General features: G+C 40.8%; 1 protein-coding gene across 18 annotated transcripts in view; it reads left to right on the plus strand.

The window, feature by feature from the left end:
- The window catches only part of LOC6623466 (CUGBP Elav-like family member 4), a 322,828-nt gene that overhangs the window by 245,363 nt on the left and 50,052 nt on the right, over nt 1-27,413 (plus strand). For 7 of the 18 annotated variants that reach the window (XM_032434332.2, XM_032434339.2, XM_002048176.4 and 4 more), the window contains one exon: nt 6,998-7,132. The exons of 7 other annotated variants lie outside the window; for them this stretch is intronic. In XM_032434332.2, the coding sequence (XP_032290223.1) occupies nt 6,998-7,132 (135 nt within the window). Of the gene's footprint in view, nt 1-6,997; nt 7,133-15,399; nt 15,452-15,485; nt 15,529-15,595; nt 15,647-23,210; nt 23,303-27,413 lie in introns of those variants that run through there. 4 more of the 18 variants (XM_070208198.1, XM_070208197.1, XM_015175996.3 and 1 more) reach the window with 4 other exon arrangements.

Consider the following 27,413-nt stretch of genomic DNA (forward strand, 5'->3'; position numbering starts at 1 on the left):
ACAACAACAATATTGATAACCTTACGCAACTGAAACATACTTCTTAAGTGCAGAACTCCAGACTTGTCATTCAAGTCCCGCACTCCCATTTACTCGTAACAGTTCCTGTGCCCGTTTTCATTGCTGAAATTTATGTGCCCGTCTATTGCCTATTACAAGCAATCTTCAGCCACATCCCAGGCGCATTTCATGGGCAAGGGTCCTTCTCCCCTTCAGGCTGGCCGGGTCAAAGCGCACATAACATTCGTTGAGTTATAAAAAAATGCCGGCCATATAATTATAAAGCATACGGCATATGCGACGGTTACCCGTCGTGTGTTGAGTCCTGTGAGTCCTTCTGTCTAGCTCATAAACTTTAAATTCCACTTTATCGTGAGAGATATGCGTTCCCCTTATTAAATGCACACACATACATATTTTTGTATATATGCATATATATACAAATATATGTGTATAAAAATGGAAAATCTGCGCACATAAAGCGACAGCCACAAAGAGTCATCCAGGCGCAGTGGGTTGACATTTCTTTTGCACTGCTTTGCAGCCCTCGGTTTTCTCATATTCCTGTACTTCCTCTTCTTCTTCTTTTTTAAACATTTCCCGTGGACAGACGTTGGACACTTTTATGCGTTTGAAATGAAAATGCTATGTGCCATTAACATTATCCCTGACGCGTCACTACTTAAAATAAAAATTTCTATATTTTTTATAGAACGTCGACAGTATAGAGTGGATGGGTGGTGGTGGGGGAGGGGTAGGGGGCATAAGACAGCGAAAGAAGCGAGCACCTTTTGGTCGTCGCTCTTTGCTTTTATAGCCAATTTCTGGTTACCCACAGTGCAGCCAATTTCATGTCAAGCTGCAGCGCAAAATGATAATCCCGAGGTCATAAAAAAAATTTTACTTTATATTGACTTTTAGTGTGATAGCCAACGCCGGCTGAGACTGCGGCTGCGGCTGCGGCTTCGACTGTGGGTGCAGCTGCAGAACGCCATGGTCTTTGGCGGCTGGCGAAAAAGACAACGGCAAGGTGCACATGAAATGTTAATGGCATGTCAAGATTGCCTTCTCCATTCAGATTCATTCGCCCACTTTCCAGCAAGCTGCCGCTGCTGCATATTTATTACCGGGTCCTGTCCAAAAATGCAAAAAGAAAGTCAATTCCGATGCCCTTGCAAGGCGAACTTTGGGATCTGACTGCCTGTGAATGCCCTTATGGTAATTATTATTTTAATATGAAGCTGAGCTATTATACAAGAAATACTATCCCAAGCCTGTTCATCAGGACTCTTCTCTGTCTGCAAAAGCATTTGCAGTTTTTACAGTCTGCACATTCTGTGTAGCAATGTATTTTCTTAAAAACACTTTCTACCCAAGTCGCAACTTAAAGAAATTCATGAGCAACTCGAATTTGGTGTATTCTTAACCCCATCATTGTGAGTCTCCATGGAATCCTTTTCAATTTTCATTTGCTTGGCTTTGCACACAAAGCCAAAGTCACACAAAAGTTGATCCTTTTCAATATTAATTAACACTTCAATACCACAGAGTAGAGAGGAGAGTCTAAAGACAAACTTTTGGCGCGTCTTTCTCGGTTCTCTGGTGCTGACTTTTGTACAATTTCCGTTGTGCGCCCAAACCAAAAACTTGGGCTTGCCATGTAAAATGCCTAAAAGAGAAAAATCTTCCATTGAAATGCTCTGCGGCCTCTACCCCAAAACTGTCTGACGGTCCGTTTGACTGTGTGCTGCCACGCTGTAAATACTAATTCACGCTGACACTAATTAACAATTAGGCGCATTTTAGCGCTCGTTTTCGGCATGCCAACGCCAATGCCAATGCCAACGCCGATGCTGTAAACTCTACAAAAGTCAAAACTCTATAGAACTTTTGAACTACTTACAACGCTAATAACTAATTTACTTTTGAATTCAGCTGTAGCTGATGGGCCTCTCCCGCTCCCTCCCTCCCAGTCCAGGCCATGGCAAAGATGTTTTATGCCCGGGCTGTTGCTATACTCGGTTCTACATGTCATTTGCACGCCATCGTTGTCATTCGTGTCCCCAGCCTATGCTCAACTTTGGGCTTATTACTGTAAATTTCAAACTGACAAATAAACTGAGCGCTTTAAGGCCCCAAAGAGACCCAAAGGATTCCACGGCATCATAACAACAACAAAGCGCAAAATGAGACACAAAACAGCCAGAGAGAACATCGGCCGCATAGCCGGGACCCCACTTGCACTTGGTGTCAACGTCTTGCCTGACGCTGACTTATCACTAGTCATATATAAACGTCAGCCCTAAGTTTAGACGGTGGTTCGGGTATGGAAGGGTGCAGTGTGGAGTATGGAATAGCAATTCCTGCCATTTGACAGGGCAGACTTTTGACAATTGCCACACAATTGTCTGGCGACGATGCCGGCACTCGCATTCGCATTCATCCACCAACTGTTTGCCCGTTGTGGGAGTCATAAAGGAAAAATTTAGCTTATTTGCTGTATAAATACTGACACCTCGACGGCTGGGCAGGCAGCCTGCCTGCCAGGATGCTGGAGTGCCAGGATGCCAGGCAGACTGTGCTGATGCGAGCCATAAAAATGGTTTCACAGTGCCTGCGCCTGCAGCGACTGGGCGTGGCTGTGGAATATTGATAGACAGCCGGTTATTATTCCAGAACTAAGCTCAAATTTCTATACATAAACATAGGTTAGATATCGTATCTATTGATTTGACTGGGGGCCAAGTACTAACTGACGATTCGTTTCGTATGGAATACTTTGAGATCGATTTCTATTTTTGTTTTTGCTAATGTTATCCCATGCCCTGACCAATCATAATAAAAAATTGCATTTTAATTAGTCCGTTGCGCGTAGTTAATGCAATTCCATCATCATCAATCACAGCACTTAAGAGGTATATAAAGTGCACATGTAAAACTAAAGCCAAGAAACATGTTTACGGGCAGCGGAACTAATTAAATTTGCATTAGCAAAAAAGACAGGAATAAAATTAAAACGCTGTCAAGTACTACTTAATATGCGACTTTGCTCATTTCCCCATTCCTGGCCTAAGTAATTACAATTTCAATAATTTATGTCAAAATAAACATAGACGAAAGCAGATACAGATATAGATACAGGTACACAGACACAAACATGGGCTGGGATATTGTGTTTGTGTTATTCATACTCATATTTCAATCAATTTTTGCTAAACAAATGTTATTGGAGCCGCAACTAAGGACGAGTCCTCAGCCCGGTCTCAACTGGTAATTGGAAAACAGCTTTTGCTTTTCGGATTCAAAATGCCCACAAAATAATTAATAACTAAAATATATTTACATTGCATTTGAGGTCCGCAAAGCTGCTCCGGCAGCCATCCATCATAATCTGATTAAGAGTTTTCAATATGAATTGGTCGCATTAGCAGGCGATTTCTAGAAGCAGCTTTCAAATTAGTTGTGCAACGTCCTCTGTGGGGTTTTTGCGTTCGTTGTGTGCTAAGCTGTGAAAATTAATGGAGTATTTATTTGTTTGCTTAATGATTTATTAGCTACAATTTTGCAGCAACTTGTTTGCCATGTTAAAGGCTTTAAATGGCAAAAATATTGTCAGCGGCAATGGCAGCTGGATTAATTAATAACTCAAAGTGGCTAAAGCAATTATGAGTTAAAGTAACAAAGTACGCAAAAACAAAAAGAGCATTATTATTTTTATTTGAATTATGTATGCTTATACCTCAAATACTTTATACATCAAGAATAACTGGGGGGCTCATTATTAGCTACAGTCGGTAATCCTCGCATTAAAGTCACCCCTCTTTCTCTCGCTCTCTCTCTCAATTCCCCATTCCCCGTGGCACCTATGCAAATAACTGAGTCCTTCCAGTGCTCAGCTTGCCGCGTTGCCCGGCTGAAAGAAACTAATCCTCAGACGCTCATTAGCAACCATTAAATGTCAATTTACATGTCAATTGGCAAAAGTGCCCAGCCAAAAGGCAGCTGTAAAAATAAACGAACAAAAAAAAAGTGAAAAAAGCAAAGAAAAATGTCAGGGAAAAATGTAGCTGGGAACACATGAGCTTTGAGCTTTGTCAGCGACTCTTTTGCTACAACAGATTCTCATTTCTTGCTTTCTCGCTCTTTTGTTAACCATTTCTTGTATAATTTATAGACGCGACATTGCTGGCTGGCCTTTTCACCTTTGGCTAACATTTAAAATACAATTACTTGTCTAGGGCGCATTTCGAGCTGACTGCGCTCGGGGGCAGCCCCAAAGATAAGCAAAAACATAACATGCAACAATTAGTGGTGCCTCCATGCAGCTCTGACAACCTCCCATCTGCTGTCTGCTCTGTGTCGCCCTGCAGACAAAAGTTGCCATGTGGTTAACTAATTTAATTTGGCTTTCTTTTTGGTTTTGCTGCTGCTGTTGCCGCTGCCGCTGCCGCCGCTGCTGCTCCTGCTCCTGCTCGAGCATGAGCATCAAAGACAACGACACGTTAATGACTTCTTTTGCCTTGGCAACAGCCGAGGCATAAAATAAAATCTAAAAACTGCCAACACACACTCGTATGGCGCACATGTAAGCTAGAGCCAAGAGCAAACAGAGCAAAGGGGGGGCTTGCAGAGGCGCACGGGCGACACTAAAAAGAGCCACTTAACTTGTCTATATGAGCCTAATGGCCTTTAATATTATTTTCACTGCTTTTGCTTTTCCTTTGGCTTTCGCTTCGGCTTGGCCTTTTGGCCCGGGCCAAAAAGGAATCACTGAAAATTGTGTGCATTTTATGCCGTCATGTTGCCATCGTCCTGCGGCCGCCAGCACCTGTGACTGGGTAATAGTGGAAAATTGCTGCAACAACGGCTAAACATCGTGCAAATCCTTTTTGGCCTGTTCCACCGAGTCCTGTCCTGTCGACCGAGTGGTTTCTTTTGCCTTTTCTATTCACTTTTTATTCTACATTGTCTGCTTTTTGGCGCCGCAACTGTTAACAGCCAGTTGAACTATGCCATTTCGCATGTATAGGTGTGTGTGCTTGTGTGTGTGCGCTGCACTATTTTTACCTGCACCTTTAGTCCTTGTTACCTTTTGAGTGTGCTCCACGTGCTTTACATTTTTATTAAGCTCGCCCCTTTCGACCTTATGTGGGCAACCCTTTTGGCCCCATATCGTTGCCACTTAGGCCCTCTTTTTGTTGTTTAGCATGCCAGCGGCGTTGTTTGGCTTATTGCACGTGCTTAGCCCCAGTTGAGTAGGTGGAAGTTGCTTTGGTTGGGGCCAGGTTCAGTTGGGGACACAAATGCCATTAGGCTTACGCCCCGGCAAGACAATTGCCTGCAGGCCAGTTCAGTCTGCACGGCCGGCTAACGTGTCGTATTAGTTATTTTCTACTTCGATTGCTTTTGCCACTTTAACGCGACAACAGCAGCAGCTGCCTTACAGCTTGCCTCTGCCTCTACCACAATCATCTCTTGATATCCTCTGTGTGTATGTGCCAAGTGTTTTGGCAATAATTGAACGCTCAATTTTCGATATGAGACCCAGTTGGGATTTGGGATTGGAACTGCAAATAAGTGTGCGATGGGTTTTTGGTTTGCAGTGCAGACTTTTAGCTTAAGCGCTTTATGCTTATGCCGATAACCAGTTTAGTTGTTCAACATACACAAGTCAAGTTTTTAGACTAAGCCAAAGATTCTGTTAATTTAATTAAAAGTAACCCACGCCAGGTATTACAATATATACGCTCTCTTAAGCTGCCAATATTTATGGTTTAAATCTCTAAATCGCTATTCTAATTATGTATACATATAATTTTATAAATATTCAATATTTTTCCAAGTAGTGGCTAATATGTTATTTACCTTTTAATGTCTATATAAACTTGTAGCTCTGTCGTGTGTGGTCAGTTCGTATGTATGTATTTGCGTGTGCGTGTACGTGTACGTATAGTGCTCCATATAAACATATACATATATATATTTAGCTAATTGTTATACTTATTGTAATAAGAAATTTTCCATTTTGTAAGTTGTAAGTTACATAAAAACCAAAAAAAAAAAAAAAAAACTGTGCGACAATTTTACTAAATATCACCCATTTTTATCTTCTTTTCTTTCCTTTTTATGTAACACTTGTTCGTGCTCTTTATAAAAAAATAAATATATATATATACATATATATATATGTATTTACATATATATAAATAATTGAAAACAAAAAAACATCAAAATTGGCAAAATTGGAATACTGACAATGTTTATTTTTTATTTTAAATTTTATTTTTTTGCTTTTCAATTTAATAAACCAAAATTTGTTAATGCAACCCTTGCAACAAAACACAAAAACAAAACAAAACAAAACCCCTTGGCATATTACAAAACGTTGCCAATTCCGAAATTGAAAAATTCCTTTTAATCCCCTCCACATTAATAAATGTTGTAATTGTATTTGCTCCTTTGGTGTCAAAATCAAAACCAACACCAATACAAAACCAAAATATAATAAACTTCGTTAACTAAATGTTGTTGCTTTGATTATAACTTTGGTTTAACTTTATATTATTTTTTTTTATTATTTGTTTGGTAATTTTGCGCTCGTTACAATTTTTGAAAAAAAAAAAATAACAATAAATTAAACTAAATTTTATTCAATGTGCCTGCTGCGTTTGTTACTCGTTACAAAACTGTTGCGTAATGTGTAACTTTGTTGCATTTACATCTTTATATATGTCACATATATATTATGACGCTCATATGGCCTGATTTTGTTCGGTATTAACTTATTTTCTATTTCCGTTTCCGTTTCTGACATTTTTCGGTAACTTTCGCTTGATTTGCATTATTGGCCAACTTCTTTCTAATGCTATGGCTTTTACAATTTGATTTTCACACATGCCACTCTTCCATTTTGCTGCCTCTTTTGATACAACGACAAACAAAAATAAAAACAAAAAAACAAAAAAAAAAAACTGAAAAACAAACAAAAACAATACAGAGCATTTAGATCGCAAGCTGTTCGTTGGCATGCTCAGCAAACAACAAACCGAAGACGATGTTAGACAAATATTTCATCCTTTTGGCACTATAGAGGAGTGCACCATATTGCGTGGCCCGGACGGTGCTAGCAAAGGTAAGTACGTCCCACAGTCACACTGTGTGCTGAAACATAATTATTTCAATATTAAGTATACGTAACGTGTTGAGCTCGTTATTTGTTGTTTGCCAGTTTTCATTGTGTTGACGTTCTTAATAGTTTATTTTGATATGTAGTGGTAATTCTCTATATGACTTTAACTCTCATAAGCTATACCCAAATGTGTTTAAGTAAGTTTATTCCTGCAGAAATAACCCAACTAAGGAAAAGGTCACGAAATGGAAAAAGCAAAATCACTTTCATTTAGGATATTTGAAATATATACGATTCAAACTTAGGCACAACAAAAATTTCGTTTTGGGTACAGGATACACATGAATATCATTAAAGTTGCGCTCTCTCAAAAGTATGCTACACATATTTTGCATCTTTTGTTCAGTTTGCAACTCGAATCATAGCAAATTATTCGCTCAGCAGCAGCTGATACTAGTTGCCGCTTTGCTGCAACACAAAAACACACACACACTGGCCCAGATTGGGCACTTACGTGCTTTTGTTGGCTGGCTGTCAGATAAAAAGCCAGCTGGAATGGCCCTGGTAACATTTTAGCAGCTGTGCAACGAGCCAAATAATCATCACAAACATAACCATTACAATTATACAGCTTGGCAAGCAGCGTTTCCAGAATTCCAGAATTCGTATTGTTGGCATACATAATAAAATAAAAATCGGGTAAACAGTTCAATTAAAGTTGTTTGCTTTTCCACACGGCGCTGCTTGCACGCTCACACGCTGCCCATTTGCATTTATGTGAATGTGTTTCTGTGTATTTGTGTGCATATTTTTACACACTCTCACAGCAGAAAAAAACAACAACAAAGAAAGTAAAAACAAAAAAACGTTAGGAAAAAAGTTGCGTTTGTTTTAATATGCAAGTAACTTTTTAACAATAACATTTCATTTTATTATGTCAAAAGTTTTGGTTTTGCGCACACACACACACACACACACACACACACACACAGCGGGTGTGTGTCCGCATACAGTCACATATACACACACACACACACACACACACACATTTATTTTGCTTACATTTGCAACATTTGACTGCCGCTGTCGGCGTCGCCTATTGTTGTATGTTAATGTTTGTTATTGTTGTTCTTTTGTTGCCGTTTATTGTTGCCATTTTGATATGCATGAAAAGGCGCTGCTACCAGCGCCTGTGAGCGAGCAGCTGGCCAACAAACAGTGGGCGTGGCACTAACCAGCGACACTTTTCAACAGTTTGTTTGTTTTTGTACTTTTTATTTTGCTTTCGGGCCACATTAAAATAACAACAAACTTGCACAAGATTCAAAGTAAATGCAAAATAAGAAAAAATTCCTATTTAAATTTGAGTCGATTTTCAAAATCAAAAATGTTGAGCCCAATTTATTCCTCAATGGTAGGAAATCATTTCTAAAACTTTCCATGTTCTTTCTACTCAACACGTTTTCTGACTCAGTCCTCAAACCAAGAAAGTACATTATCATATAGCATATTTTTAGTCGCTTATTTATTTCCGCAATAATCCAATCATTATCTAACAGCTAAATCGAATTGCTGTCAAATTTAACAAGGATGAGCCAATAAATTTATGTAAAATCACATCTTTATATTTTTGTCAGCCTACAGAAACTTGCAGGCAACATGATGACAAAACAGCTATAAGAATAATTTGCCGATCTCGACTTTTTTCTCTTCTCCCTGTTGTTGTTGTTGCTCAAGAAGACAAGCAAAAACTTGTCGATGTCGCCCTTCGACAGGGAAAAGTTCAAAGCCGCGAAAACTGTCAGTTGATGTGGTCTTGTGGTCCGTGTGCTGGCGGCTGTTGTGGGCTCTGATGTGGCCCGATATGGCCTGATGGGCTCTGATGTGGTCTGATGGCGATGGCAATGCGAACATATCATTCTTCATTAAAATGCGCTTCAAAGTCAGTCAGCCAGTCAGGCAACGAAGTTTTTGGCGTAGTGACAGGGCGCTAGTCTTCTGTGTAAGTGCCAAAATCCATCAACGTCAATTTTTTCTCGCTGCTGCGAATTATATTCAAAGAAAATCGAGTCAAGCCACGCGGTTGTGGGCAGAGAACAGGGGCTGGGCACAGTGGCATGCGGCAGCGGGTGGCAAATCAAATGTGTAAACGGTGCAAGCAAGTAATGAAGGCAAAGGACAAGCAAGAGTCGACTGACTGACTGACTGACTGGCTGGCTGGCTGGCTGGATGACTGGCGAACTGAAAATGTATGCAAATGATGATGCATGTGGCGGCAAATGTGGTGAATGTGGAGGTAACAGCAGCAGTAGCAAAAGAATGGGACGAACAACAATAACAGCTGGGCAGAAGCAGAGCCAGAAGCTGAGGCAGCGGCAGCGGGGATGGGCGGTATTTGAAGGTCTGTCTGACAGGCAACAGGAATAAGCGCAACCATCATGTTAAATTATGCAAATTCGATTTCAGTGAGTGAATGAAACGAAACGAAACGAAACGAATGAAGCGGGTCGAGAACTGACTTTGAAACTTTGCCCAGCCCAACAAAACACAAAGCATGTGGTTGCTGACTGACGACTGACTTGACTAACAGGGGAGCTGGCTGGTGTGTTAAGGGGTGGGTGCCGCACACATGTGATGGTAATGCAAAAATTTTACAGCTTGACAATGGCTCAGGCTCAGGCTCAGGATGTAGCAGCCGTTGCAGCAGCCGACACAGGCCGTGTGCTGGCAGACGGCCAGACAGTAAGGCAACTCTGGCAGTCTAACAGTCTGGCAACGCGCCTGTGTGCTGGCTCATTTGATTAGAATATTCATGCATGCACTTCATTGTCATCAAGGCGAGGAGCAGCCGCTGCCGTTGCCGTTGCGTCTTGTCATCTGCGCAATCAACACAATTGTGCAGCCCATGTAGTGAGAGAGACAGGGAGAAAGCGAAAGAGAGAGAGAAAGTCAACCAACCTACGCCCACACTTGTCTGTGGCACTCTTTAGGTGCCTGCAATGATGGCGGTAATCAAACTTTCTATACATGAGCAACAACGGCCGTCAAGTGGCAAGAGCAAGTGGCAAGTGGCAGCCGTGCTGCTAAGCATTTGCATAAGTAGCAGTAGCAGTAGCAGTTGCAGTTGCAGTAGCAGCAATATCAGCCCTGACCGAGTCCTGTTGCTGACAGGCTGCTGGCATAAGTTGACGTGAAAACGGCTAGGAGCCCGTTTGTTTGTGGTCTGCTGCGTGCCGCATATTGCCTTGTAGCCCCCGTGGCTTTGTTGCAGTCGGCATTGAGGCGGCAATTCAAACATTAAGCCTAACCACTTGGCGGCCGTGCAGACTGTCGGCCCCACCATGAACCTGTCATTAAGTAATTGCATCACACGCACTTACACCGATGGGCGTCAAGTGGCCATTTGACGGACGGCACTGATTGGAAAGGGGCTACTTTAATTACGGCCTAAATACGTATGCAACAATTCGCTGGCATTCGATTAAAATAACCGAGTCAAAGCCAGAAACGGAAGCTATATTTTTTTCAAAGAAGGTTGTGTTCGGAGTATAAAACTTTAAAGGGATCGCCAGCCAAAAGGCATACTTTAGGGCTCCAAACATTAATTAGACTTCTTGCAGAAGATATTTGAACAGTAGTCGAAAACCATGTTCATGAGCCCAACTTGAAGCCATGACATTGGTGCAAGCTGTGTACTAAACCGTACACAATTGTAGCCTGTATCCCAAACACAAGCAATTATTAGATATTTCATACGGGTCGAAGACTCTGTGGCTAATTAACTGTGAACGCATTTAATAAAACTAAACCAGGCACACAGCCTGATGCACCTGTGCATGTTTCTGGCACCTATATATCATATGTAAATTGAATTAAAACGCTGTTTACACCAAAATTAATTTGAAATGTCTCGCTTTGTCAAATTAACTTTTAATTGACGCAAAATGCACACTGCAGACAGATTTCCCGAAGCAACTCGTGTGCAGCTGACATACAAAAACAAATTTCAATTAATGCTACTCACACACTCACACACACACATACCGACCATCAAGCACAGACACTAACAACAACAGGAACACATTCTTGTCATAAAGTAGACTTAAATTTCTGGCGCATTGTCGCCACAGTCTGGTCCCTCGTCGTATTCTATCAAAAGCATCGAAAACCCCATAAATGCGAATAATTAATGTGACATATTCGGCGTAATTGAAGCAGCTATGCAGCACACACACAAATAAGCACTCACATTGTTTCTATGCGCCTGTGTGTGTGCGTGTGCGAGTTATCAAAGCATTCCTAAAACTGCAGCGCATGCCACGTGGCAACTGCTTGAATGCGTTCCAGATGCGCTTGAGGCCAGCTAATTGAATTTTGCACATTGCCAGGGAGTCGAACATGCGGCTCGTTGCTTTGTCAGCCACTCAGACAGTCAGCCCAAAAGTATGCAGCTACATTTTGTTTCACTCAGGTGAATTCCGCACATGGTACTCAAAATTTATTGCCTGCAAAAATACGAGGTAGCGAGCTGCGTAATTGCTCTGAGAGCTGTGCACAACAAAAACTTTCTTAATACCTCGCAGCAGCAAACGCTTTTTGCTAACTTTCCAATGACAGTTTAAGTTGTTTTGCAGTGCCCCAAACTGGGCCCCAGCCTGCCTGGAGTTGTCCCCCTTTCCTGGTCCACTTGTTGTTTGGCCAACAATTTTTTTTTTCCTTTTTTACTGACAGCAAGCGGCATTGTGTCTTCTGCTTGATAGGCACACGGGCGATACAGAGTGAAACACACACACACACACACACAGCTTCAGCGTGAACTTGCGCTGTTGTCAACTCTGTCTTTTACATATCATCATTTCATTTCATTTCAATTTCAATTTATATGAGCAAAGTTTTATGAAGTGCATGTCATGCTGCCTGTCGCGTCCCCTTTCTCTCCCGCGCCCGCCCACTCACGCTTGTTAGCTGCATTTATTAAATTTAATTTCATTTTCATACTGGGAAAAACTCAGCTCATGTTTATTTTACAGCACTCGACTGGACTGAAAAGTTCTAACAAGTGCTGATTGAGTGTTGCAAACTGTCAAATAAATGTGCACAACAAAACGAAGCGAAACGAAACGAAATGAAACAAGCTCAAATGTTGTAAAAACCAAATTGAATTTTACGCTTATGACATGGGCTTAATTTTACATGAAGAGCCTGTGTTGGGATTTGCATTAAATTTATTGCATTTAAAATAATGTTGATTGATTGTCGCTGTGCAGATAAATGTTTTATCATAAATATTTAAAAGAAATTTAAAAAAAAATGTTTGTAAATAAAACCCTTTTTTTAAGTTTGACTAATTGAAATTACATAGGAAAAAAGTGACAATTAAATTAAAATTTATATTCCCGACCTTTGTAGAAACCGGTTTGTTGGGCTCTGTCCTTTGGCGGAACTTTATAATTTCAGAGCATATCAAAAACACCCCGGGCCATCATAAAGCAAGCCTTAATTAAAATGAAAAGAGGAAGCGAATTTACTGCAGTCAATACACAGCCACAAGAGCTGCACATAACTATTTATTGCGTGGGCGAGACGAACAAAAATATTAAGAAAAATCTCGGTAATAATAATAATGTAAGTTGTGGCATAAGCTCATAAGTGCCATTTAAGCCAGTCGCCCTTGTTGTTGTTACGGCTGCTGCTGCTGCTGCCAGAAGTCCTAGCCTGACTGCAAAATGGCCCACAAGCTGGAATTAAAATACATATCAAAAGGCGCAGCGGTAACTTTTGCCATAGACCAGAAAACCCCCAAAACTTTGTCGTCCAAAGTTCTTTGTACCTCTCCCTGTGTGTGCTCATGTGTATGGGTATGTGTGTGTGTGTGTATGTGTTCGAGTATTTGGTTCAGCTGCTTAATGCAGCTTAAATTTAATTGCAGCAAAGCCAAAGTTTCATACACAAAACTAGTACCCAAACTGCCGCTCAAGGCAGCAGCTAATAAATTTTTATCACACACTCGCACAAGTGACAGCCTTGACAAAGGCCTCGCCTCGTGCTTAATGCTAATTAACATGCAACACGCCCGAAACTATGCAACACATTTCAAAGGTCAAAGCAATTAAACGTATACACACACAGACACAAGAAATTCTAGACAGCAAGAGGCGACAGCCTCATAAAAGCCACAATATTGTCAACTTATGATATCAAAAAATTGCGACCAGCAGGAATCTGTTACCCTTGGATTAATGTCGGATATGAGAATCATACTATGTATGTCTGAGAGGTTCGACCAATGATTATTTTGTGACTAAGTTAGTTCAAGCCATAAATTACCTACTTACTTTGTCAAGACCACATTGGCTTTTTTGCTTATATTCAAGTCAGTTTATTCTTACTGAATATTTTTAAAATTTTGACTAATTTAAAAAAAAGTTTGAATGTCTAAGTTTCCCACACCAAAAAATTGAATTTCCTTTTTCAAGCTTTTACAACCTTATAAAAACTGATAAAGCTATTTATTTTTCTACACTTTCAAGTAAAATATTATCGATTTGATCTTTCTTTCCTGACTGTAGATAACTTTTACTACTAATTTATAATAAAACCACTTCTGTATATAGAAGCAGACTTCAGTCCAGCTGGTCTTACGACTAAATCTGCAAGGAAAGTAACATAATTTCCAGGAGCCATGAGGCCCCAGCACGTAGCTACCACAATTTGGTTTCATTATGTGGCAAAGTGGCGGCAAGTGTGCTTTATTAACACATTTCAACCGTATGTGCGTGTGTGTGTGTGTGTGTCTGTGTGTGTGAATACATTTATAGCAGTGCACATGTACATAACTTTTTTAATACCAGTCGCCTTGGCTGGCTCGCTGGCTATGCTCTCGGCTTTAGTTGTAATAGTTTAATAAAGTAGTAAAGCTGCGGAAATTAGATTTGACCGCACACCGGCACAGGAGACCTCAGACCTGACTCCGGCATAAAACAGAAGTCTGTGGGCCCAGCTTATTTCCGCCGCAGACAAACTTTCCACAGTCCAAGAATAAAAACACAAAAAAAAAAAATAAAGTAAAAATAAATAGCAGAAGAAAATTATACGAGTACACGCCGGCATAGGGGGGAACCCTTGTTTTGAGGTTCTTCCTGCCCTGTCAATAAAAATGTCCAGAAAGTTTGTGGCCTAAGCATTAAGCAAAAGTCCCAGCCGAAGCAGGTTGAAAAGGGTTGTCCGAAAACAACCAAAACATATAGATGCGATCATGTAAGCGATGCTATCGCATAGTCCCATAACTCTAGGACGTTCTGTATGTGTATTAAAGCCCGAACATTTCCTGGTAAAGCTAGTCTGCTATTTGGCTAAATTTAATTAACTCACTTGAGCGCATTCTGTTTTTCGTGGTGGAGGCATTAATAAAAGATTACAGCGTGCCCTATCAGCCATGAAGTATGCCACTTTAGATATTTGTTTCAGTTGGGAGGATTATTGAAAAATTAATGCAATAAGCGCCGGAGGAAATTTCTACCCCAAAACTCATTCAGCTCAGTCGGCTCTCGAGCTGAGCGAGCTGAATTGAGCGCAATTAGGCGAAAATGAAATTGACAGCCATGCTTGGCTATAATGGATATTGATGTGCGTACACACTCGCATTCACACTCACATACGCACACACGCACACACACATAATTGTGTATTATGTTTATGAACAGCTGCCGCATAAAGGTAGGCTTTAAGTTTTTTTTTTCATTTTTATTTTTAATAAACGCCTGGCTCCTTATTTAATGTCTGGCAAAACAGCCTTGCCACCTGTCAGCAGCACATATTTTCTTATTATCAGTTTAGGAAGCCCAAGTGTGTGCCACACCCACGGAGAAACAGACGCACACGCACATATTGCACACATTCTGCAGCTCATTTTCTAGCTCATTGCCAGGCCGAGTCGGGGTAGGACATGCGCTAAATTAATTTATTCCACTTTTGTTGTTAGACAATATCCTTTCGACTTGAGCGTAACAGGAGGCAGCAGGCGGCGGGCAGAAGGCAGCTAGCAGCAGCCGTCGCGCAGGCATTTAATGAAAATGAAAATGTCTAAAGGCATCAGTGGCCTGTGCTGTTATCCTTTTCCAAAGCCCAAACGCAAAATGAAAGAAAATAATATTAAACCAACTAGCGGGTGGCTTATGAACGGCACGAAGCAGCCGAGCAGCGAGTTTGCCTCAAGTGTCGACAGGAAACTTAGTTGGCTGTCAAGATTTTGCTATAAAAATATTTTTCTGATATTTACGCTTAAAAATAAGGCGGACTTTTAAAAAGGGCCAACAAAAACATGTAGGTTTTGGCAAATGCCTTGAAAACTTTTTTTAACAATAAACAACAAATGTGTAACTCGCGCGAATTCAACCTTAGTTAAGACAATAATCCAATTTATATATCGTTTTACTAATAATTTTATGCACTTTCTTATCTTTTTAGGTAAGTGCACAAGGCTTCATCCTTACAACAAAACACGTCATACACGTGGCGGTAAGCAGCTGCCTTGAAATATCTTTATTTCGTTATCAAATATTTGAATTAGTTTCCGCGAATTATACAGGTTATATGTGATATTTGACAGATCAATTCTTAATGCTAGCTGACCTACATATTTACCTGTAATCCCGAAAGCATAACTGCAGCAGAGCATCAATTTATTGAGCACGGATCTACCATGATGTCCAATATAGACATTCACACAGAGAAACTCGTGCAATTTGAGCCACAAAAAGGAAAACCAAATTGACAGCGAACACTGCATATTAATGCGATTGAGCAGGAAAAGCTTTAATGATAGCTCCCACACAGGACGCACTCAACACACAACACACAATACACAACACGCACCACACACTTGATGTCTGCTCTCTACTCTTTCAACTGTAGGCCTATGATATTTGCATGGTATAATAACTGAAATTGGCTCAAAGAGTTTTGTTTGGTTAGCCACTGGACAGGCATTTTCAATAAATAATATGCCATTTGGGATGGTTCAGATAGTATGCTATGGGAAATTACGAACATGAGCGTGCACAAATAAGATTATGAGACGATGACGACCGAGAAAATGCGTTTTCTCAAATTTGCGAAAAATATATTACCAGCATAAGTAGAAAATTGTCTAAGCTAAAGAGTCGTTCTCCAGTTTTGCTATGTCTATTCCTGTTTCTGGGCACTCAATCAAAAATCACATTTCCGTGCTGTTGGTCGGCAATGAAAAATTTGCAATAAACCAACACACACGCACATGCACATACGATTATACACACACAAGCAGTTGCCATGCGGCAGGCAGGCAAATGTAATTAAAATTCGATATACTTGTTTTCACCCCAAAAAAAATGGCCTCCAGAGACTGAGAGAGATGACAGCGATGTTGAGAGGAGGCCTGTGTCGGGCTATACAAACACCCTAACAGTATGCACAACCACAACACACGTACGCACACACGCAGCGGCAAATGTGGATTGAGATTTCATACATCATCATCATCTATAGGCAACAATATTTGCCAGAATTTAAACTTCAATTTAAATTTTTGGTCAGATTTGCACGTACTCAACGCTCCGTGTGTTTTTGTAATTGCATGTGCATACGCAGTACACACACACACACCAACACGCACTCACACCCACTCACACCAACACCCACACGCACACACTCACACACATATATTTCATGCAAATTGATGTTGCTTTTAGCTCACACAAAGGGGGACCTGGTCATATGGCTCAGAAAAATAGCTGCTGCTGCCGCATTTCGGTTGTTGTCTGTGCTACTTTACAGCTGGCCAACAATGAAGATTTATAAATGCATCACACCCACTGCCCCACCTCCTCCTCATCAACCCACCAGGCAACATCTGGCAGCGCTTCAGTCTACTTTTGCCTCTGTCAAGTACTCTCTGGTATGGCATAATAGCCATAAATTAGGGTAGAACAACGATTTGGCAACAACAATAGAAATGGGGGCAGCTATACATATAGAAAGAGAGAGGTCGTTGATCATTGGATGATGATTGCAATCATCCTATGGGAGGAGCAGATTACATAGAGGTCGTTGAATGCCCTTTGATAATTCTGTTAGACCGCTCAATCAGCAAGAACTTCAAAGTTGATCAACGTATTAGACTATAAATATAGAAAGCAGATCCTAGTTGACTTTAAACATTAGGTCAACATAGGTTTCAAGAGTTATAGAAATATTTAGAAATGGTAAGCTAATATATCTTTAAGACTATAAAAAGGGGCTACTATTCCCAGACATTTTCCATAATATCTTGTTTTTAATGGCAGTCGACATTATTCAACAACATATAATCCGCTGAGACCAAAAGGGACACTCAAAAGACAAATATTTAGTTTACCGAAATTTTGATATATTTTGTGAACATGTTAGATTTAGCGAACTCTGTTGGGCATAACCATTCGCAGATTTAATATTGCATAATTTGTGGGTTGTTTTGATATTGTATAACTTATGCCAATCACAAAACGAATTATTTTAGCTTTTGCTCAAATTAAATAAACGCCATAGAGCAGCAACAGCAACAGCGACAACAACAACTATAAAATCGTACACTCGAGCGCATAGCGTAACAAAATTCAATATCGCTTTTAATTGCATGTTTCCCAGGCAACAGCAGCGACAGCAACAACAACAACAACAACAACAACAATTGACAGACATTGTAAGCCCCATTGCAAGCTGAGCTGTTGAGTTGCGGCTGGGGTTTCAGCGGGCGATGTTGGGAGGGGTGAGCCGCTATATGGTTGGTTGACTGGCTGGCTGGCTGGCTGGCTGGCTGGCTGGCAGGCCACTTATATAAGCCAGAGACGACTGTTGGGGCCAACCTGTAATTTAGCAAAATGTTATGTAAACTTTAAATCGAGTTATGCATTTTAATTGGTTGTTGTACAATTTGCAAGCGGCACGTTTTGTTTGCCACATCCACAGGACACGGCCAAAGCGCATATTATGCATATGGATTCATGGATCCATGGCTAGAAATCTGAGTACACGTTTCAATGCTGCACAGCAACAACAACAACAACAACAACAAAACATTTTTGCGTAATGCAGCTGAAATATTGCTGAGCTTCGGCAACTATTTCACGCGGCAAACCCACAGCAGTCGTTGGTAAATGAATTGGAGATCAAAATAATCAATTTGCAAGCTTGTTAAAAGAGTACGAAAATTCAAACATTTTAATTTGTTAACGTTGATCGTTTGTAGTTTCTAAATTTATGGCCGCTGCAAATGTTGCCCCATTACATTGTGTTACTATTTAAAGCGTTTCTGGCTTAAAGCCTTTTCTTTTGTCAACTAGATTTAGTATGCCTTACAAAAACTACGCGACTTTGCCTCAAAGCATGCAAGGCGCAGTTGGTCGCTCCGGCCGTCAAGCGCAGTTGAGGCGAACCGAGGCGTGGCGTGGCGTGGCAGCAACCACAAGGAGTGCAGCTACCGCAGCTTAAACTTAATCTACCTCTTGGCTTAATTGCTGCCACTACCTGAAAATTGCACCCAAAAGGCCAACAGGAAACCAGACAACCAAACCTAGCGATGTCGAGACAGAGTCCCGGGTCTCGTCTTCTGTTTCTTCTGCTACTGCTTATGCGCTTGTACTGTGCCCACAGCGCTAACTCATTTTAATGATGCCTCCACCCCGCATCCACATCTGGTAGCTGCTGCGTCTTAAGTGCAGCCATGTCGTCTTATTCTGTCCCGCTTGCCGCTGCTCTAGCCCTGTCCCTTGTCTTCTGTCCCTGGCAATTATGGCCAAGTAGCTGTGCTTACATGTGGCCAAATTGTTGTGGTCGCCTCACGGGCGCATTAAAAATGAATAATGTGCGCGTCTTGGGCGCACAATTTATGCACTGGCTTCCAGCTTAAGTTGCCAGCTGCTGCTCCTAGAGGAACCTCTCTCTCTCTCTATCTCTCTCTCTCTGGCTCTCTCTCTCTCTGTCTATCTGTCTTGGCCTTCCCTTTTGGGCTATTGCTTGCCCTTTTCAATCATACAAATCCATGCAATCAAATTCCGTTGCGCAATACAATTAGCTTCTGTACCTGGGCTCGAATAAAACAAGGCAGCTAGAACAACAACAATAACAAAATGGACGCTGCGTGCTTTTGGGCGCGCACTTTATTAGGCTTAAAGCGTATATAGCGTACCTGCCTTGGCTCTGCCGTCGCGCTGTCCTTGCCCAGCCCTTGCCTTGTCCTTACGCTTTGATGTTCAAGTTAAGCCGAGCTAAATTGATTTTTCTTGCCCCGGTCCGACTGGCTCTGTTGTGCTCCCTGGTCACACTCCGCAATAAACTTCAAATGAAGCGAGCCGCTATTAAGTTATGCGGCTTTATTTGCGGAGCTTTTGTGTTTTGTGCTAAATAAGTGCACAAATAAATCGACAAAGGCTACAAGTGTAGCGGTCTGTGCAGCAAGTAAAACAGCCAGGACAAGCGTAGAAAATACGAGGTACTTAACAACAGGTATTCCGTAGAATATATCGACCGCAGCTCAACTAATCCAACTGGGATCAGTTCAAGAATATCCATAACCAATTATCTTATTTTTATTGAATCGGACTTTCTCACATTTTTTTTTTTAGTTTATAAACAAGGCCTTAATATTCAAAGCAAATATATATATAAATATAATTTGTAAAGATAATTTTGATGTTATTTGTATTCATCCTCATTAATTTGTCTGAGTTTAAAGAATATTAAGAACAGGGGTGGAAAATGCGAGGTACTTAACAAACGGGCATAAAAAACTGGAATAATTTCCAAGTTATTTAATATCAATTATAGTTTTTAGTTTACATTATATATTTAGTTGCATAACGCTCGTTGATTACCATTTTAATTAATTATTTTCAGATCTAATTTCTCTACCCTCTCGATTGGCTCGTGAGGCAAGCACAACCTTCTTGTTTAACCTTCTTGTTTAATTTCATTTTTAAAGCAACACTTCTTTATTGTTAGACAACCTACCCCTAAACTCTCTTAACCATTTCCAATTTCGCTAAGTCGCTTTAATAGCACGCGCTGCTTTATAGCAAACCCCCAAACTCGTGCCCCCCAGCCCAGGCACTCTGCACTCCCCCAAACTGTGCTCTGCGGCTTTAGTTGCATTTGACTTTGCGGTTTGACGTTGTTGCGTTGCCTGTTTTATTGTTGTTGTTGTTGCTGTTTTTATGTATTTCTTCTTTTTTTTTTTTTGGTTGCAACACACGCAACAGCTTTTTGTTCACACTTTCGCCTGGCAAAACAATTTTCCTGCTGGCCGGGACACCAAATCAGAAAAGCTGAACCAGCCGAGTGAGTTGCTGTTGTTGCTGTTGCTGTTGCTGCCCCGCATGCATTGCGGTTTCTGTTGCATAATTATTATGTTGCGGTTGCATCCCCACCGACCCAGAGTTGATTTTGTTGTTGATGTTGCTGGAAAAGCATTTACCTTGTTTGTGGTGCGTTGAGCGCTGGCAAAAACTGTTGCCCAGGCTGAAAGCTGAAATTACTTTGGTTTGAGCGGCTTTTAAATCTTTGCTGTGTGAGTTTATTTAGGCGGTTGATTTTTCGCTTTTTGCGCGCATTCGTTAAGCTTTAAAGCGCATTTAAAGTCGGTTTGCCGTTGGGTTTTAAAAGCGATTGCAAATTGTGTTTGTAAATGGCTTTTGATGGAGGAATTTGGTCCTAATTATAAATGCAAAGGCAATTCATTTTATATAAGCGTAAATACATGCTTTTCTTCTCTCTCTTTCTGTCCTTCTTTCGATATATTTTAATCTTTTTAGCTTACACAGCTCTAATACCAGAGCAGTAAAGAAAGGGTTAACAGCCCATCAGCCGGTTCGAATCGTTGCCCAAAGCTCAAACCGAATGATGGCCGTATCCCCCGCCCAGTTCTAAACAAAAAGGACACTTTTACGTATAAGTCAACGAAATAGTAAATAACAACAAGACAACAACTGGAGACGGCAACTGGCAACTGGCAACCAAACAAGAGCAACAAATTTTTCGGCTGCGCTTAACAAATGTTACACAAAGCGTCGCATTGGACGGACGGTTACGACTCTGAGCCTGACTATTTGGCCAACTGGCTGGTTGACTGCTTCTGGTCTGGTCCTTCGAGTCCTGGCTCTGTTGGTGTCATTTGTTAAAGAGGCTTGTCAACATGCCTTATAACAAGCCGGCTACGGTTTGCTCTCCAACTGTATCTCTGCGCCGCCTGTAAAGTGGCCGGTTGCCCAGTGCCCGATGGCTGTTAGACGTTGGATGTTGTTGTTGTTGCCGAGTGAGTAGGTGGTGGATGGGCGAAAACCCGAAAGCAATAATATTTTAGCTTTTGTTATAGGTTTTTCAAGCTGGCAGCAGCAGATCGTAGCCAACGCCAGTTTGTTTGTATTTTTGTAGCATACTTTTGTGCATTATTTGCACAGCACTTGCAGGAAAAGTCCAGAGCGAAAGACTTGGCTTTTCAATTTGCCAGCCAGGGGAGACATTTGTTTGTCTGTATACACAAAATATTATATTCTTAATTGGTGTTTATTGTGTGTCACATACACTCACACTCACATACACACACACACAAAACCCATACACATACACACATAATTATTTGAACTGTAAAGGCCAAAGAGGTCACACACACACGCACAAATTTACACACTTTTAGCCGGCGACACGCACTCGAGAGTGCCATAAAAATGTCAACGCTGCATTCTGGCCAAGTATTAAATTGTTCGAGCCACAACAAAAGCCATGGACAACTTGCCTTTGCCTTGTTCAAATGTAATTTGCAGCTTTCCTTTTTCGGAACACCCCTGCGGCCAGCAATTGCAATGGACAAAACTCGGTTTCAGTTCTGAATGCCTGTCCAGCTGCTCTTTTCATATTTTCCTCTCTCTCTCCCTTCTCTTCTTCTCCAAAGTCGCTCCTTCTCTCTTTTTTGTAGCTCGCAGGCAAATTTCATTCAAACAAAAAGTTTTGTTTCTCTCTTGCCGTGTATCATGTGTGTGTGTGTGTGTGTGTGTGGTAAATTGCTTATGAAATTGCAATTTGAGCTCTCGCTCTGCATATCCTGGTCACTGATTTTTATTTAATTTCGCCTGCGGATGCCACAATATATGTATTCATGCAACACAGAGTGGCAAGCGGACTGCAAAGAAGTGCAAAATGTATTACATTACATGAGACACACGGCATAAATTTCAACTATTTTGCATATTCAGTTCAAGTGGACAGCTGAGACATTCAGTCAGTCAGTCCGTCAGTCAGCCAGTTTGACAGTTTATCAGTTCGTTGGGCAATAAAATGTATTATGAAGTCAGTCTGTATGGACATGGCTGTAGCCAAGGCTCAAGTTTCTATTTTTTGCCAATGTTATTAACTGTTGTTGCAAATCCTGCCCAAATCCATTGGCTCATGCCGGCTCTGTAGGCTTTCACAAAGTTTTTACCTTTTGTTTATATGCTAGCCAAAGTTTTTCCCCTCTCAAATCAAGAATAATGGTCCCATTGCAGATTCTAGATATGCGTGTGAGTGTATGTGTGTTTGTAGGAATCTCATATATGCTGTCTTTTTGATTTGTATGCAGAGTGTTAAGGTTCATGTTAAGCCCAAAAGAGTTCAATTTCAGTTCAGATCAGACTGGGCAAAAAGGAACAGAAATTGGTTTGTTTGTCTTTTGCAAGTTGAGTCTATTTACAATTGTAGTTGACCATATTGATAAGCTTCCGCAGTTTGTTAGCCGACTTCATTAGACACATGCGGCCCAAAGTTTTTGGACAAAAGTTCAAGCTGAAGTCATATATTGAGCTTGAAATGATTTGTGGCAATACTATCCGTTTTTTTTTTTTTTTTTTTTTGTATGGAAAATCCACCCCTGGTTAGAAAGTGCTATATGAGGGAAAGTTTTATTTTCGCCCGAACGGCTTTATATTCTTTTTAAAACTCATTTATAAATTAAAACGTGCAAATAGGGCTTAAGGTAGTAGGCGAATGTTAAAATGTAACACCAGCGGAAAGTTATAAAAAAATATGCCTAAAATGTATTATTTAATGTCATATTATCCTACATGTAGGCAGTTTTTAAATCAGTTTAATATACTACTACGAGCGATCTATCAATAGTACCAGTTCCACGTGAGTTAAAGTAACTAATTCGCTTTCGCCAATCTGATTATTTAGCTTTTACCCGCATACCATATGTTGACCATGTTTGGTCGACTTTATTTGATTTTTGTTGTGCGGTCCGAAAAATGTTGCCCATTTATGGCAAAATGCATTCAACTGTGAGTGTCATGAGGCAAATGCAATTTGCAGAGCTGCAATTGCTGCAGCAGCAGCAGCAACAAGAACAACTGCTGACATCCTTCTCGTGTGGCATTACCTTGTTTGTGTGCGCATGTAGTTGATACGGTTGTGTGCGTGTGTTTGTGTGTACGTTGGGTGTGTGGCAGGTCTCATCATTGGGGCACAGTGCCACATGCATCAAACAAATTCGATAGCGTTGCTTTCTGGCTACTGGCCAAGGCTGCTGCCGCATAATAAGCGTAAACGTTGGCTAACAAGATTCATGCAACGCTTTTGTGCCCCGGAGGCAAACATGCAATGGCCATCAACGTGTCCCGTCCAACGTCGCCTGTCCACTTCCAGTTCCACACACACATGCAGACACATGCAAACACACACTGACAAACACACTCGTCGACGCGACTGAATGGCAAATTGCGAATTGCGAACGGAGCGCGCTTAATGCAACTTTGTTGCTCGGTTGCTGCCGCCGCTGTTGTTGCTGCTGCTGCTGCTACTGCTGCTGTTGTCAGCTTCGGTGGGGCAGCTGGCAGCGATTGAAAAATCCCACTTGGGCGTTTTTAATTGGATTTTAAAATACTTGTCCCATGCATGCTGGCAGGCTGGCAGGCGGAGGCCAGCTACAGCAGCCAGCAATGACCATGGCCATAACACGAGCATCAACCTCAGCTCTCTCTTTTTGGCACTGCTCTCTCCAACCCCTTGAACTGACCGACCAGCCCAGCAACGTATCGACCCGCAGACGATGGTCACCAGTCAGGGGCTCAACACGCTCGTTATCCTTGTTTCCTGATGCTGCTGCCGCTCCTTCTGCTGCCGGTGCTGTTGCTGCACAATTTGGTTACGTGTTTGACCTGCGGCGATTTTTCATAGCATGGCCGGTTTATTTTTTCGGTGGCAGAGCCCATACATTAATAGCATTCCGAAATTTGTATTGCAAATGTCACTAAGGGTCTGCCATGTGAATCCGTGCCATAAATATAATCACATGTGTTCTCGTTGCCAAGAAAGAGAGAAACCGCACAGCTTCATTTCGGTCCTTGTCGGTTGTGATTCAACAGTTTGATAGCTTTGCAGTCGGATTGGTTGTAGATATTTATCTTTATATTAAAACTAATATTTCTGTATTAAATAAATCAAAAATGTGCTTGCTTTCTGCTAATTTCCAAGTAAATGCAGCCTCAGATCGTAACTGGTCATTACTGCTGAAGAGAGTTTCATTTAAATGAGAGCCCGCTGGTTTCGCATTATCATTATCATTAGCATATTTGATTAAAAAGTGTCATTAGACTTTGAGCTGAGTACTCGCGCTGACAGTTGGCTGCTTCATTTCATGCTTCAACGGAACTTGCTTAAGGAAAAAACCTGTCGCTAAAAAACTTGTCGGCAGTGCACACATTTTAATTTCAACTAATTGCCAAGTCAGGGGATAGCAGTCAGGTAAATACCGAATGCAGCAGCTCTCCAGCTACAGTTTCAGTTGCAGCTGCAGCTTGTCGACGCTTAAGTAATTAAAGCGTGCATCTTCGTTAACTTAAAGGGCAGGTGCTACGTCCCGACTCAACGCCTAATTGTAGCAAGTGTCCGGCGCTCTAGTTGATTGTATGTAAATGCAATTCAATGTCTGCATCAAAGCAAAAGTTGACTTTTAGCTCGGACTTTCTCTGACTGCCTTACCTCTTTGCCTGACTAATTTACTTTTAATTATTATAATGACTTGAAGTTCGACAAATTAGCCTTAATGCGAGTTAGTGCGTCAGCGCAGACAAATGACGTCCTGCAAAGGTAAATAATCAAAAAAGTCTACGAAAAAGTCTAGCTAAATAAGTATAAATCGGTGTACTGCCAACAACTTCTATGTTTAATGAATGTTGAAGTACTTTAGTTGAGGCTAATCAGTAAAAAATTCTTCGATTGGACAAAGTATAGTAAGTATATTTAATGTCTTAAATGAAATACAAATTAGTTAAGTTAGTTAGGCCTAAGAGATGCTCGATATAACCACAGCTTGGATGAGATATGTTCTTTAATAGAATACCCTAGTTTTTTATCAGAGAGCACACAATTAACGAAGGTGTTTTAGGATTGCATAACTTACAAAGTCCACAGGACCGTAGGAAAATATTTTTCTTTTTACAAGTTATGCAAAGAAAAATGAATTTCACATAAACAAAAGCGACCAAAATATGGAACAAAAAGAAAGCACAACAAAAATTACAAACAAAAGCAACAAAAAATGGGTAAAAAAAGCACACAAAATCAACTTTGATTTAAGTTTACAAAAATGCTTAGCAATTGCTTTGCTTTTTTAGCTTTTGTTGTTGTTTTTTTTGTTGCTCGGCCTGGCATTCCGAATTTTTTCGTGTATTTTTTTCCCTCTGTTGATCTCTTTTTCTCTGCGTCGCAATGTTGTGGATTAACAGGCAACAAAATATTTTATTTTTTATTGTTTAGCAACGCTGATTTGCCCCCTCGCCTGTTGCCAAATGCCTGGCCCAGCCTGTGGGACTGTCCAACTGTTGTCTGTGTGGCTCAGGATTTTGTTGTCACTTCAACGCACACACACACACACACACACACACATACGCAAAACATGAAAAACGCAAAAGAAAAAACAAGAGTGGCAGCAAAACAAAAATCCACTTGAATTTTTTACACTGTATTTTTTGTACATTTGCAACGCGAAAAAAAAATAAATATAAAAATCTTGTTCCTGTTTGCACGCGAAATTTGCGCTTGTCTGCCTTACGGCTTGTCAGCTCGCATGTTGCATGGTTTTAGGCGGGATTTGTTGCGCGCTCGCACTGCATGCCGCATGCCACATGCCCCACACCTTCTACTACAGCAGCGGCAACTACAAAGGCAGCAACAGCCACGCCACAGTCGCAATTTAGGCAGAACAACTGCCGCATAGAGGGGGCATGTTACATTTCTGTTTTTGTGTGCTTTCCTCCACTTGAGGGTCTTAATTTTCAACATTGTTGTTGCCTTTATTGCCCAAGGCACAATGCCCGAGTGAAGGTTAACCTATAAGCCGAGATCAACTCGGGTCTAGATTAATTTCTTAGGGCTTGTGCGTTTTCTAACTGTAAACTTTCTCCAAATGGGATTTAAAATGCCTTCAAAATGGACAAATTTCTTTATTTCGTATGATATTTAAATTAAAAAAAAGAGTTATTCCCAAAACTAAAACGGGTTTCGTTTTTTTTTTTTATATATATATATTTTATTTAATAAATATATAAAATGTATTATTAATTATTTATTATTATTACTGTATTGAGTTTCAACGATTTCGTCTAGAAGCTGACATCTAAGATAGATATAAGTATTTGTTTACTTATTTCATATAAACCTTATGTTATAAATCATTCATTTTGACAATCTCCTTCCACCAACGTATTTTAAAACAAAACCTTACTTAAAGCAACGTTTCTTATTTGAAAGAAAAAAATAAACTTGGCCATTTTTGTTGTTGTACACTTTTGTGGTTATTGCCTGTATATTAAATTAGCATAAATGATTTTTAATAATTATGCGCATGAAGCCCCAATGGTTGCGCCAACACGCTGCCTGGCCACGCCCCATTGGCAGCGCCCCCAAGCAGCTGGCGCACAAATTACAAAATAATGAGCGCCAAGTGCAATGTATTTTTTGGTTTGAATTTTACATTCACCGTCCGGCCGACTATTATTGTTATATAATGGGCCCAGTTGGGAGCTGCTGTTGCTGCTGGAATGATGCTCGGATGCCAATGCTCGGATGATGGCGCTTCATGTTGGTTTTCCATGGTGAAGCGCACTGAGCGATTCTTGTGCGTTGGCGAAAATGTTTTTTAATTGCACTTAAAATTTTATTTAAATGCTGCGCACATGTGTGGCAGCATTCTGCAACAGTTTCACATGAGTCTTGTCATTAAACAGCTCTCTTAAACAGAAAA

Source organism: Drosophila virilis, chromosome 3 (assembly GCF_030788295.1).
Source record: "Drosophila virilis strain 15010-1051.87 chromosome 3, Dvir_AGI_RSII-ME, whole genome shotgun sequence".
NCBI classification, from domain to species: domain Eukaryota; kingdom Metazoa; phylum Arthropoda; class Insecta; order Diptera; family Drosophilidae; genus Drosophila; species Drosophila virilis.